The sequence below is a fragment of the Mauremys reevesii genome, linkage group 2 (genome assembly GCF_016161935.1).
Source record: "Mauremys reevesii isolate NIE-2019 linkage group 2, ASM1616193v1, whole genome shotgun sequence".
NCBI classification, from domain to species: Eukaryota; Metazoa; Chordata; order Testudines; family Geoemydidae; genus Mauremys; species Mauremys reevesii.
This window is the reverse complement of record NC_052624.1, coordinates 167,167,996-167,182,825: the sequence shown is the minus strand read 5'-3', so window position 1 is coordinate 167,182,825 and position 14,830 is coordinate 167,167,996. Positions and strand designations below refer to the sequence as shown.

General features: G+C 45.6%; 2 protein-coding genes across 11 annotated transcripts in view; one reads left to right on the top strand and one right to left on the bottom strand.

Annotated features, from left to right (window-relative positions):
* Positions 1 to 5,223, bottom strand: part of RELCH (RAB11 binding and LisH domain, coiled-coil and HEAT repeat containing) — a 123,158-nt gene extending 117,935 nt beyond the window's left edge. Inside the window, 2 exon segments of the mRNA XM_039526034.1 lie at positions 4,292 to 4,670; positions 4,673 to 5,223. Coding sequence (XP_039381968.1) covers positions 4,292 to 4,670; positions 4,673 to 4,798 — 505 coding nt within the window. The 5' untranslated portion in view covers positions 4,799 to 5,223.
* A 92-nt stretch (positions 5,224 to 5,315) lies between these two features.
* Positions 5,316 to 14,830, top strand: part of PIGN (phosphatidylinositol glycan anchor biosynthesis class N) — a 164,720-nt gene continuing 155,205 nt past the window's right edge. For 3 of the 10 annotated variants that reach the window (XR_005594508.1, XR_005594510.1, XR_005594509.1), the window contains exon 1: positions 5,316 to 5,504. The gene's annotated coding sequence lies outside the window, so the exon portion shown is untranslated. Of the gene's footprint in view, positions 5,505 to 5,774; positions 6,059 to 13,346; positions 13,430 to 14,830 lie in introns of those variants that run through there. The other 7 variants (XM_039526041.1, XM_039526042.1, XM_039526037.1 and 4 more) reach the window with 6 other exon arrangements.

The window sequence follows — 14,830 nt, the reverse complement described above, 5'->3', positions numbered from 1 at the left end:
CTTCTTAAACATTTTGAAACCTTATTTACTTTACATACAACAATAGTTTAGTTATATATTATAGACTTATAGAAAGAGACCTTCTAAAAAGGTTAAAATGTATCACTGGCTTGCGAAACCATACATTAGAGTGAATAAATGAAGACTCGGCACACCACTTCTGAAAGGTTGCCGACCCCTGTTATAAAGCCTTGCCTCATTCCGTACAAAGCCTCTCAGACTGCAGAAGAGATGCATCTATCTGCACATTGAGAAATTCCACTCAACTTTCTTATGTACTCCGTCACCTCACCAATAAAACACTGAGATTGCTACAGAATGAGAAATTCACGTAACTTGCATAATATGAGTTGAACGTTTGAGGGTTGGTAAAATATATCCAGTTGCAATTTAAAAATCAGTGCATAAGCAAAGTACCTTTTTAACTCTAATAAATTTGGCCAAGTTGAAACACATTTTTCAAATGGATCACCAAACATGAGTGATTTAGGCCTGGTCTACAACTAAAATTTAGATTGACCTAGCTACATCACCTGGGTGTGAAAAACCTCACACCCTGAAAGACCTAATTAAGCTTCTGTAACCCCCAGGGTGGATGTTGCTAGGCCAATGGAAGAATTTTCTCAACCTAGCTACTGCCTCTCAGAGTGGTGGATTAACTACTGAATGGAAAATCCTCTTCCACTGCTGTAGCAGGTGTCGTCACTATGGCACTAAAGCAGCACACCTGCAGCACCAAAGATGTGCAATTGTATCATAGACATAGCTTTAGAGACACAAGTCTACACTACACTAGCGACCTATATCAGTATACTATGTAGCTCAGAATGTGAAAAATCCACACCCCGAGTTATGTAGTTATAGTGACCTAACCTCTTGTGTACAGTGCTCTGTTGGCCAGAGAGCTTCTCCCGTTGAAATAGCTACTGCCTCTTCAAGGAGGTGGATTAACTACGCCAACAGAAGAATTCTCTCCCATTGGCTTAGAGTAGTGGTTCTCAACCTATTTACCACTGTGGGCCCCATATGCAGCTCTATGTGCGGTTCGTGGGCCAGATCCACACAGTACATATACTACCTGAATTGCCCTGAGGCTGCCACATGGGCCACAGCTGTGTGCTGATCAGGCCACAAGCAGCCCACGGGTTGAGAACCATTGGTTTAGAGCAGTGTTCCCCAACCTTTACCGTGGCTGGCAGATGAGCATCCACCGAAATGCCGCCAAGAAGCGGCAATGTCAATAGACGTCGCCGCCAACAAGCAGCATCATCCAGAGGCATCGCCGCCGAAAATTGGCGGCATTTCTGTGGCAATACCTCTGGATGCTGCTGCTGTCAGCAGCATTTCAGTGGATGCTCGTCCGCCGAGGAGTATGCGGGCACACATAGATGCCCCGGCAGGCGCCATGGCACCCGCGGGCACCGCGTTGGGGACCACTGGTTTAGAGTGTCGTCATTAAAGTGCTACAGAGGTGCAGCTGTGCTGATGCAACATTTTAAGTGTAAACACGCTCTCAATTTCTACATCACCACATGTCTACACTTAAACAGTTTCCACTGTAGCGCTTCAAGGTTCTGCCGTCACTCTAGTTAATCCACCTCATTAAGAGGTGGTAGCTAGGTCAACAGAAGAATTCTTCCACTGATCTAATGCTGTCTACACTTGGGGGGGGTGGGAGGGGGGGAGGAGGATTAGGCTAATTGAGCAATGTAGCTGTGCCAACCTAAATTTTTAGTGTAGGCCTCGCCAGAGGTATTAGAGGGCTCTCTTAAATTAGGTCAAAACACTATTGTTCTCTCTCTAGCTAGTCTTTTTCAGCATCTTCTAGAGGGGTTGCTCTCAAAGCACTAAAAGCCCAGGAAAGGAAATCTAAAGCTGCTACTCACCCATACTTGGCTCCCCTTTAACTGAGATCTCCTGCAAGTGAAGCCACCTGGCCTAAACCTAGAAATTAGATCCAATTACATTGTAAAGGGCTATGAAAAATTGTGTCCCCCAAGCACTTAAGTCAACCTAACCCCCAGTGTGGATGCAGCTAGGTCAATGGAAGAATTCTTCTGGTGGCCTCACTACCACATCTCGGAGATGAATTAACTCTGGCTAGTCTATGCTGAAAAGTTACATTGACATGGCTGTCTCAGAGGTGTGAAAAATCCACACCCCCGGAAACGCAGTTAAACCAACCCGGTCTCTAGTGTAGACTGCGTTAGGGCAATGGAAGAATTCTTCCATCAACTTAGCTACTGCCTTTCAGGGAGGTGGATTACCTTTAGTGACAGAAGAAACCCTCTTGTTGATGAAGAAACCCTCTACACTGAAGTGCTACAGTGGTGCAGCTGTGTGTCTTAAGTGCAGACATACTCTACTTCAATGGAAAATCCCCTTCAGTCAATGTAGCATAGATGCCTCCTACAGCATTACATCAGCCCAGCTGCAGCACCATAGATATGGCCTAGAATTCCCCCTTCACATTGTGGCAGAAACCCCATACTTGAGTTACCGGGTAGGGCTGGGCTTATCTTGCCCAGTAGAAGTTGCCCCTGCTTAACTTTCTGGATCAGACTTAGGGTCCATCTAGTCTAGTATTCTATCTCCAACAGTAACCAGATTTCATGTTAACAAAGCAATGAGACTATTAAATCAATTAAGTAATCTGACTAGTTAGACTTCTAAAATGGGCACTTTTTAATCAGATGGAAGTGAATTTAGCATCTATGTGGCCCTAAAGCACAAGTCTTTGTAAAACCCACTAAACTTGTCAAGAAGCAAATAATGTCTTGAATATTTCAAAAATAATATTCAAAAGCAATAATACAATAACTGGGGTGCGATGATATAATTTTAGATATAATCATGTATTAGTCTGCTTCTTACAATAAGCAGTACAAGCTCACAAATTTAATTTTTGGGTGGCTGAGATATTAAATGAAAACCCAAAAGCCATTTCCAAAGTTTAAGTCTATAACATGGTTTTGTGCCAGTAATGTTATTTATGAAGGTGCCCCATTATTTGGGAGACATCTTACACACAAGATGTATATTCTTTTGAACTAGAACATATGTATATAGCATCCAAGTTTCTATTAACCGCAAACACTTTCATCCCTTTCATTTAATATAAAGATTTCAGTAAATCACAAATTAAAAGCCAAGGGACTGAGAGAGGGGAAACCATTTCTTCTTATAGAATTCATCTGATCTTTTAGTTAGCTTAAAGACTTGTGTTTTAGACCTCATGTCATCGCCATGAGAGTCTTGATGAAAAGCAGGTATTTTATGTAAGTAACGCAAGTATAGTTTCATCTGTTCATCCATAAATAAAGACAGACAGTGATACTTAGCAGTAGTAAGGTCTATGACAACTTCCCAAACACTATCTTTGCCTGCCCACTCCCTGGGTACCAACAGGACAAAAAATCCACCCAATACTGATTATACACACTTCCCTCCGAAACATTTTAGAGAGATGACAGGACATAGACCGTTGGTGCTCTCTAAACCTGCTAGCACTAATTATGGAAGTCATTGTACTCTGTGGTTCAACAGCTAAGACCCCTGAAACTTAATAAAAGTATTAGAGTATTCCGAACGTTGTTTCTTATGTTGCCAGGGTCAATACATCGACCTTTTCATAGTAAACTTTGACAGTGCATGTTGGAAATTATAGACTTTAAGATCGTCAGTCATAAGCCAAAATATATTTCCTCCTATTCCCAGCCCAAGAAAAACTCACTCCCAGTGGAACCATGAACGTGTGATCTGACTGGTGTGTCAGATAAGAAAAACCAAACATGAGAATGGGCCGGAATTAAAGCAGAAATGCCTACCTCTCTCTCTCCCCACAAGGATTGCCATAAAATTTAATCACACCCAACTTAAAACAAGATGACTTCTACGCTAACATGGTTAGAGATTTTCTACTGAGTCCTGCTGACCTTACACTAGAAAAATATAACAGCCTGGCTTTAACACTGCTGCATTACTAGCAACCGCCCCCGCCCCCCATGATCCCGCTTACTTCATCCCCTCCAGTCTCATGCTCAGTCTTTTCCACGAGGCACCTTCTGCGCAGCATCCAACCCTTGTACCCACGCCCATACCAGCACCCAGGTACGTCAAGCCCCCTACACACCCAGTCCCCCGCACGCTCCCCAGACACACCTAGGTCCAGCCACCAGACATCTCTCCCTCTAGGCCCCCGTCGCACCCCTCCCACCGCCAACTCCCGCCTCACAGAAACTCCAGCAGGGCACACGTCCCTTCTGCCCTGTGGCAAGCGAAGGTCACTTACTGAGCTGCCCGGGGCCGGGCTCCTTGCCGCTGGCTGCCGCTCCCCCCGGCGCCGCGCCGGCAGCTCCCCAGAGGCCCGGGGCTCCCCCCGCGGGCGGGGTGCCGCTCTGCCGCTCGAAGTTGCCCGGGTTGGAGAAATAGTCGCGCAGGCGGGGCAGCTCGCGGCCGCTCTCCAGCAGCTCCGTGTGCAGCTCCAGCGCCGTCAGCAGGAACTGGTCCCGGAGCAGTTGCGCCGCCAGCGCGTCCATAGGCACCCGGGGGGGCTCTCCTGCGCCGGGCCCGGCCCAGCCGGCCGCCCCGGGGGCCGCCGCCCGCAGTCCCGGCAGCGCCCCGGGACCCCCCACCGCCGCCGCCTCCTCCTCCTCCTCTTCGTGCTGCTGCGGGAGAGCGGGCCTCCCAGGCCGGGGTCGTTGCTGCCGCCGGCTCTCGGCGCCTCCGGCTCCTCCTCCTCGGAGTCACTGAGGAACGGGTTCACGCTGCTGCCTCCGCCCGCCGCCGCCGCCGCCATCTTACAGCGCGACACGGGCCGCGCAGCCACCTCCGCCCTCCTGGCCGGCCCAGCGACACCCCGGCCCCTGCCGCTGCGCCGCCTCTCCAGCCCCGCGGCGCCGGGACCTGCCCCGGGCGCGCCGCCCCGGTCGCTACTACGGACACCGCCGCCGCCACTAGCAAGGAAGCAGCGGCGACTCTCTTCCCGTCTCCCTCACCCTCCTCTGCCGGCTTCCGCGTGACAACTCTCGCGAGACTTCCCCGTCCAACCGCAGGCAACGGTTGGGGCCGGAATCGGAGGCTCCGCCCCGTTCCCCTGTCAGGTGGAGGCGGGGCCTGAGCCGAAGCCTGGGAAGGGCGAGGTTTAGGGCAAAGGGGGCGGGGCCTACGGGTGACGGAGACACGGGAGAGGCTGGAGCCATAAGGAAATATTGGGGCGATGGGCGGAGTTTATGTTAAGAGGGGCACGCAGCGTGGGAAGGGCTGAGCGGGATCAGTAAAGGGGCGGGGCCTGGCCTGTGGAAGGGGACTGACCTCTTTTGCAAGTGAAAGGGACCCGGCCTGGAGGCGGAAGTGGGTGGGTGGTGACAGCCGGGATCAGTGGCTGGGAGGAGAGACAAGCTAGGGGCGGAGCGATAGGCTGCTGGGTCTCGCGAGAGTGTCCGCGAACCCGGAACGGCCTCGTGGGGCGAACGTTGGTGCCGGCGCGGACAGCCCGTGAGCTAGTAAGTAGCTGTGGGGTCGGCGCTTGCGCAGTTCGCTCCTCTGGTTGGGAGTGGGGCGCCGGAGCGGCTGCGCCTCCTGCTCTGTAGCAGCTCAGCCGCGCCGCTGGGCCTCCCGCGCGCTCTGCGGGGCGGCTCGTGCTGGGCCGGGCGTGCGGCGCCGGGGCGGTGGTTGGCTCGGTCGCTAGCGGTGGGGCGGGGCGGGGACGAGCGTTGCTGCCTGTCCGGATAGCGCCGGGAGGCGGCTGCTCGCCTGGTTTGCGGGCTCAGGCTCATCCCCAGTGTCCCGGTTTATCGCCCCTCAGAGCGGGCAGCCAGGGAGCCGCCGCCGAGACAGCCTCTTAGCTGCCCTCGGGGGACCGCTGTGCAGAGCCCCGCAGGGTGCCCGGCGCTGGACACGAGCCCTAGGGTCTTGCATGGCAGCAGCAGCCAGACATAACCCGGCATGAGTGCTGCCCATGCAGGAGATCCCTCCCCCGGATACAGGCAGCCCTGTGATACTGGCAGCCGTGATGGAGGGGCGAGGTTACAGTGACCCATGATAACTGAGAGCCAAGGTGGGTCAAGTAACACTTTTTTTTTATTGGCCCAACTTCTGATGGCGAGAGAGACAAGCTTGTCAAGCTTCCTGCCTGTGTAGCTTGAAAGCTTGTCTCTTTCACCAGCCGATACTAGTATTCTGGGACCAACACAGCTCCAACAACACTACAGATGTCCAGAAATCAATAACTATCCTGAGCAGGTAGAGTTTTGCTCCCTGGGTTACAGTGAGAACTAGCTGGAGGGCCAAAGCAAAGTGGCAGTTTGAGCTAAATTGCTGCAGTGTGCTTACACATTGCTTTTCTCAATGAAATTTGAAAGCTGAAATTTGTCCTGCTCACCAGAGCTGGTTCCCCCCCATCTTCCTTTCCTACAAACTCGGCTTAGGCTCAGAGAGTCTAGCTGGGTTCTTTCCTTTTTTTGTATCACCAGTAATAAAGATCTCTCCAGACCCAAATGTGTGCTGTGTGATGCTTGTTCAGCTGCATTGACTACAGTAAAAATTGATAGGAAAGAATTGTTGATTGTTGATGCACTATTAGTGGAGGCCAGCTCACTCTCCTATAGAACTGGTAAATTTTCATGACTGTTTTGCAGAGGTAAAAATAATTAATAAAAGCATCAAATCTTCCACACTTGCCTTTCCCCAAGAAAACTATGATAATATCATGATTGCTCAGTATTGCCTGAGCTAAGTGAGGTCTATGCTCAACTCAATCTTTCTCTGTTCATCTGACTAATGTAATAACTTGGACACTGCATCCCCTCAACTCCAAAATTTCAGGGAATATTCTAGATGGCATGGGGCACAAATCTGTTCATTTTGGTGAAAATTGGAAAACTTGATGCCTGATTTCCACTGGTGTAAGTGAAAGGAAATTCAGGCCCCCAGCGTGTTACAGGCAGAGGAATAGCTTTGGTGACCCCATTCTCTGCCTGTACATTACAGGAAATCTCTAACCCAATCTCTTATTGGGTGTATAGTTTGGCCTATGTACACAACAAAATGTGTGACCCTCTAGTTTTAATAGTGTCTAACAGTCAAATAGCAGGTATGTTCCAAAGTGTTGTTCATTACACCTCACAGACTGTTTCTGATCTAGCTAAGTAAAAAAGCTGTATTAGTTACAAATGTTGGCCTGCCTACCCAAAAGATGTGCACCAGTGGACCTATCTATGGTGGCTATAATTGGTGCCAATTCTCAGTATAGACAAATTCTCAATCCTTACTTGATTGGGTTCCAAGAACTGTAAATTGGCAGCTGTTTGAGCGCCTCTTAAAGATCACAACACTGAAGATATTACTTGAAGAGGCTATATGGGGGATGATTTCTAACCAGTATTAAACCCCCAGTTCAGCTAAACTAATTTTAAAACTAGTTAGCACTGTAAGGTGGATCTGTGTATTGATGACTCCAGGCAGCCTGACCTATAGTTACAGAATCACTTAAAACTGGAGCTACACTCTGGCTCTAGCTGCTGTTAAAATCGACGACTCTAACTGGTTTGGCTGAACAGTCTTTAAAATTGGTTAGAAAATTTCCATATTGTAGACATGCCATAGATTAGTCAGGTCCCAATATGTTTAGGTCTTTGTAAAGTCAAAATCAACATTTGAGACTCCCCCTGGAAGCTACTCAGAAATAAGTTAACTATGGCACAGCATTATAAAGTTCTGTCTTCAAAAAGCTTTGCTTAGTGTATTGGAAGCGGCTAATTCAATCTTCTGAATGCCTTTAAGGTGTAGCTCGATGTGAGTTACATTAGAGAAGTTTAAGCTAGAGTTGACAAAAGGAATGGTTAACTAGCAAGTTCCACATATAAAATAAAAGCTCACTTTCTTTGCTAGACAGTGAATAAAGTGCTCTTGGACACAGCTAGTACCTGAGCATCTAAGGATCTATGAAGACCCCCAAATTGCAAACCTACATACAGACAGGCTCTCTTCCTCCATGAGGAGTGCTGACTTAAATTTAAACTTAATAGATACACGATATAGCACTGGTAGATTTGGTTCCTTGCATGTTTCCTCCAGTATGAAGCCCTGTCTGTATTTTATACTATACTAGCAAATGTTCTGTATTCTGTTTTGTAAAGGTAGCTCAATAGAATTTTTGCTCTTCTGTGGGTGTAAGATTGGGCCTGAAGCCTTAGTAATAAAAGACTTCATTACAGCAGTTGGCTACAGTATGAAGTTTTTGCTGAGAAGTAAGAAGATATGGCTGTTTTTGAATGTTTGCAAATTATGGTTGTGCAAATTAGGTTAGTACAGAATTAACTTAATTTCCCATCCTTAGGGCATTTTGAAATGTATTTAATAACAAGGAAAATAGTTTTCTAAGAATATGGTAGCATACTGTCAATCCATACCCTCTTTCTGTAATGTAAAAGAACTGAAGTGTCTACTTAAGATATTTACTTAAAATAATGGCTTCTGACACACACACAATCCAGTATGCTTAATATAATACATTTTCATAATTTTAAAATAAGTTTATTGGAGGCCACATGTTTGCAATGTTTAAAAGACCAGAAAATAATGCACCTTAATGCACTTGTTGCAAAAAAGACAGCATCCTGAAAATTCTGTTTTAAAAATAGTGACTTTTAGGTCTAAGAGGGCACTGACAAAGAGAACAGAGGACATGAATTGAAGTGAGGAATTCTTTTAATGAAGTTGGGAATCCTGGGACGTATTTAGTCAGAATGTGTGTTGGCTTTTATATCTGGTTTTAGCATGTTTTAATCAATATATAATTTACTGGTGCAGAAGTTTTATACTGCTTGTTTATACAACACTGCAGAGTTAAGTGACGATGTATACACACTGAATGTATTCAAAATTTGTTATCGTGACTGTTTGCTTTTGAAGTGAAAATTGAAAAGAAAAAATAGTCTCAACTTGCAGCATCTTCTAGTGGCCTTCAGTGCACTCTGCAGTTTTAACCTGTACTTTAGACTCGTTGGCTAACTTCTGGAAAGCAAATTCAGCTCTGCTGTAAATTGACATAACTCCACTAAAATCAGCAGAGATGCATCTGCTTACACTAAGCATTGAATTTTACCCCATGGGCTAAAAACTGCTGTGGAGTACAAAATTAATCTCTATCCTATAGCAAAGAATTCCTCCATTTCAGTATCTCTTTATAATTTTGGTGAAATAGTGTATGTGGTGTACTGACAGGGGGAAAAAGTCAGTTAAACAGGCATATTCATGGTTACTCAACAATATTTTATGGAAATTTGGGAACAAGCCAACATTGTGTGCCTGTAACCCTGTAGTATCGAGACCTAGTGCTCCCTAGCTCCTAAATATTTTGGAGAATTTAACTTGAAACACTTATAAATGTTGACAACTATGATACAAACCCAAGCATGAACAACTGGGTACTGCTTCTCTACTACAGGAGAAGTTAGTTAAGTATAGGGAGTGCTACAAAGAACTGAATAATCAACTTTCTCTATAATCTTAATGCTAGCCATGTGTATAGTTATGTGATGACTGAGGCCAGGACATCATGTTTATAAGTGAGCGGCTCAAATATTGCCTCATCTGTCCATCCAAAAATACAAAGGTAGGGTCTGGCTATAGAGTGATATCAAAATCTTCCTTTCGTGGGCTGAGCTTGCTGCCTTTCAGCATTACCAGTTACTGCTGGCCTAGGGAGCAGGGAACGGAGTCATTTTTATTAATTCTTTCTAATTAGTATTCTTTTTATAAAAATTTGAGCAATATTCCCCTTTCTGTTCTGTTCTCTTTTTCCCCTCTACATTCTCCAGGTTTGTACATCTGCCCTGTTACCTCTGCCTAATTTTTCCAACTGCTTTCCACAGTGTGTACTCTGTGCCCCAGCTGCAAAGTGAAACTTTCAAAACCCATTGGTAGGTTTCACTGTAGGTTAACAATACCCACATGTGACAGGTGTGGAGTAGCACAGCTAGTTGGTAGCTCCCAAAAAACTAGATCCCTGCAAATCTGTGAATATCCACAGACCATTTTTGCTGATCACGGATTGGATGTGATACAGATTTTGTATCTGTGCAGGGCTTTACTAATATTCTCTTATTTATGGACTATATTAATGTATTTCATTAGGTCTGGGATCTTGTTAGCAAGATCTAACTTTTAACCATTTAGCTGTACTTTTACAGGGCAGCCCATGTTTTTCATTGTTTCCTCAGATAGCGTTAACTGATTTTTAGCTGCATGGTCTCCCTATAAGATACAGCAGCTTAATAACATCTATATCTGTCTATAATGGAAATGCATTCTGGACTAGCTCTAAAGCCTGCTAATATAAGCTGTGCAGCGTTTCAACCCAGGCGGGCTTATCATTTCACAGCTGGTAAATGATGAGTAACATTAGTCTCCATGTGAGAACTGACTGTTATATTGAGCAAAAATAAAGATTTATTCTAATGTGTAGGAAACTTTCGGGCTTAAATAGTTGATATTCTGGCTTTAGGGTTTATGCAAAGCTAGAAAAATGTTTTGTATCAGCATTTATAAAAAGTGCACTCAGCAGTTATTACTACTATCCAAGGAGACAAAGCGAAGACCATTTCTTTGCATTAAAATAGTTTAAGAATCTTCAAAGCATTGTCCTTGATTCAGAATGAGATTAATGTTCTTCTGCCAGCATGGAATTTTAACACTGTCTGGAGCTAGTATAAGCCGCTCACCCTTTTCCCCCCTTATATTTTGCAACCTTCGTTCTGGAGTTCCTAGTAACATTTGTTTTGCTTGTTGAGTTGTTGAATTTGAGGCTTTTTCTATACACATCTTGTAGTTTCTTCCAAACACACTCTTAAGCAAAGTCTTATCAAGGATTGTTCTGAAGACAAAAGTTTCCATTTGAATCAGTCTAGAGTTCTGTCTGTTGTCCAAATTTACTCCTTGGGGGATTCTGCTTGACTGTGCACCCACAGAAAATGCCCCCCCCCCCCGCAGAATTCCTGTGCTTCCCTGCAGAAAACTGCAGGGAAGCACAGGAGGAATGACCATGGGTGTAGTTTTTTGGAGGAGATTGCTTCCCCCGCAAACAGAGACGAGGCATGGGCAGGGGGCACATGGGATTACATGCCTCTGCCCCCCCTTGTTTGCGCAACGCAGAGCTGCCCAGCTGAAGGAGGCTGTCTCAATTCTGCTGACTCTGCAGCTGAACGCTACCTCCTGGGTCCTAGTGCCAGTCGAGCTCCCCTTCTGTATGCTGGGAGCCTTTCCTGTTTTCTGTGCAACAGTGAGTGCTGGTGGTGGGGCTGGGTGAAGGGGGATGAGGGGGCAGGAGGAAGAGGCAGTAGGGAAGGAAAGGGAATGGAATAGGGCAAGGGGAGGGGAATGTGGGAGTGAGGGGAGGGGGAAGGAGAAGTAAAGGGGATAGGGCAAATGGGGGGGTAAGCAGGAGCCCAGAATGCGGCGTCTCCTCAGCCTAATCCCCAAGCAGCTGCACCTGAACACCCCCATCAAGCCCTACTCTCCCAGTACCCAAACTCCTCCACTGAGTCCCTCAACACCCAGATCCCCCCGCCGAGCCCCTTCTCCCCACACCCAGACCCTCCCACTGAGCCCCAACCACCTTCACCTGGATCCCCTGCAGAGTTCCATTGCCCCTGCACCCAGAACCCCCCAGCGAGCCCCTGTGCATCCAGATCTCCCACTGAGCCGCCTGTACCCAGATTGCCGCACACAGAAACCTCTCACCCCACATCTGGATCCCTCTGCACTAAGACCCTCCACACTTGGCTCCTGCAGGGCTGAGTCTGCCCACCCACACCTGGTACACCTGGCGCAGAGGAACAGGCTCCCCCAGGGTGTTTCTGGGGCAACACCAGCCCTTGCACTGTGCCAGGGTCAGGTGCAGCCTCACTGCCAAGTCCCTGTACCCTGGGGCTTCAGGGTGATCTCCCACTTCAATACAGCCAATGGCCTGTGCTCCCCACTGCCATGCAGGAGCCACATTTATTTATTGACAAATGAAATTTGCAGAATTTTAAAATATTGTGTGCTTGATTTTTAATTTTTGGCACAGAATTTTAAATTTTTTGGTGCAGAATTCCCTCAGGAGTAAAATGTCTTTGATACACCTATCATATTTGTAGGGCACAAAGGTGCCTTTGTTGCATCCAGAAATTTGTACAAGATGATGGACTAATAAAAAGAGTGGCCCAGCTTTCAAAAATACCAAATACTCTTAGATTAGGTCCTAAATTATGGTATCTTGCAAAGCCCGAAAAAATGAATCACTTCAGTTTGTTTAAACCTCACTATTGGGACAAAAAGAACAGGAGTACTTGTGGCACCTTAAAGACTAACAAATTTATTTTAGCATGAGCTTTCGTGAGCTACAGCTCACTTCTTCGGATGCTGTAGCTCACGAAAGCTCATGCTAAAATAAATTTGTTAGTCTCTAAGGTGCCACAAGTACTCCTGTTCTTTTTGCGGATACAGACTAACACGGCTGCTACTCTGAAACCTGTCACTATTGGGACAGCGGCTCACATTCAGAGAGACCAAAGCGAGTCCTAGGACCTTGGAGAGCAACAAGCTGTCATTCACATGCACATGTTTATGAAAGGCACAATTATATAAATGAAATTCATTGGGCACATTATTCAAAAAAGATGTTGTAGTACTGTTTCCCTTGATTCCCCCATGAAAGTACTGCTTTTCGAGTAAAAAATGAAGGGCAAAATCACTGTGGAAAGCTGTAATACTGTCTTTATCTATTTATCTGTGTTCAGTAAACAAAACAAAAGCCCTCTTCCTCCCTTCCCTCCCATGCAAATTTGGACTGACCCTATTTATGTTTCTCAAAAACGGTGGTATGCATTTTATAAATATTACTGTTTTCCTCCTCACTGGGAGAATTTAATTTTGAGCAATTTTTACGTTGAAGTAAACTTGAAGGAAGATGCAAACAGCAGTTTACTTAGTTGCTATTTTCTGTATTTCCCTTGCTGTTATTGAAGTTAGCGAATTAATGGTAGTTTCTCTCTCACAGCCCTTTTCTCTTGCTGTTTGATATTGAAGATGACTGATTTTACAATATTACCATTATAATGTTAGTTCAAGATTCATTAGGTAGAAAAAATAGGCTAATAAGAAGAAATTACTTATTTAAATATTCATCTTAGGTAATAAGCAAAATGGATATTAATAAGAAAATGAGGTTAAAATTAGATATGTAGATTTGTATTTAAACTCTGTTTTAAAGCTTTCCTCTCTTGCGTATTAGCTCTTATAGAACACATTTTAACCAGTGCTCTCTTCCATATATAGTAACTTTCTTTCCTGTATTTATTTAGAATAGTTCTTAAATGATTGCAAGGTGGGATGTGCAGTCACTTGAAGTTTTTAGTTCTACTTTCTGTTACAAGATGGATCTGAGGTGAGTTCACCATATTCTTGTTTGCCACTTGGGGTCACTCTCTTTCCATTCTGCCCCCTTCATACTCTACATTCACATTTGCTGTGCCATTCACAAGAATATTTTGGCTTTTCCCCCAATCCATTCTGGTCTATAAGGAAGGAGCTGTGCCACCTGCATTCTTTCACTTTTTGAGTGGGCTTGCCTCTTTTCCAGCTGCCTTCTTTCTGCATAGCTTGGGACTACCACATGCTGCACTGCACAGAAAAAAGGAGACTAAAAAAGCAGGCTGCAGCATTCATGCACTTCACAATATCTTGTTGATATCAGTACTTGTGGGAGGGCAGGCTGATGAGATAGCTTGAGTAGTAATATGAAGAGCTGATTGAAGTGGCTAGTAACATTTAAAATGTCTGAGGGGCTCAGAGTTCTAGGTTGTCTGATATGGCTCATTGGAGACAGCAAAGCTGCTCTGGCTGGGTGACTTCCATGCTTTTGCAATCTCATGAATGTTCCATGTCTTTTATCAGTTATGGAGAAATTTTGTTCTGTTGTAAGGTACTTTAGGTAAGGGTATCTGGGCTAGTTCTCTTCAGATTCAGTAAGCAGCCTTAACTGTGTGCAGATTGAGGCAGTGTCTCATATGATAGGTTCTGTGATGGGTTCCCTCTGGGATGCCATTGGGAACTGGGGTACCACTGAGCCCTCTGACCCACCAGCCTGGGCTCCCTCTCACACTATGCTGCCGTGACAAGCTGTAAAGCCCTCCAGCCTGCACTTTCATCAGCATTCACACAGGTAGGGACACACCCAGCTGCAGTTACACACAGGCTCTCTAACCACCAGCTTCCCAGGCTAGGATCTCAGTGAAGTACCATCCTGCCCTTGTCAAATCTGGCTAGTATATGGGTTTAATACCCAGTGCACCTCTCCCTCAATGTGAAGAGAACAATACACATTTGTGGTAACCAAGCAGAGATTTTCCCCAAGCACTCCAGTCAAAGCTCACTGGTTTGGATAAAAACATAAAATAAGTTTATTAACTACAAAAGATAGATGTTAAGTGATAGCAAACAGATCAAAGCATATTACCTAGTAAATAAACAAAATGCAAACAAAGTCTAAGATATTAGAAAGATAGGATATGAACTATCAAATTCTCACCCTGGCTGATGATACAGGTGGGCTGCAGATTCTTATGGGACAAGCTGCACTTACTTTACAGCTTGGAATCCCCAGGTCTTTCATACACAAGCCCTTTAGCCTGGGTCCAGCACTTCCCCCGCTTTAGTCTTTATTCCTCAGGTGTTTCCAAATGTTCTCTTGTGTGGGGAGTGAAGAACCACAGATGATATCACACCCTGCCCTGTATAACTTCAGCATATGGCAGGAAACCTTTGTTTCAAAGCTTGGTTCCCAGAC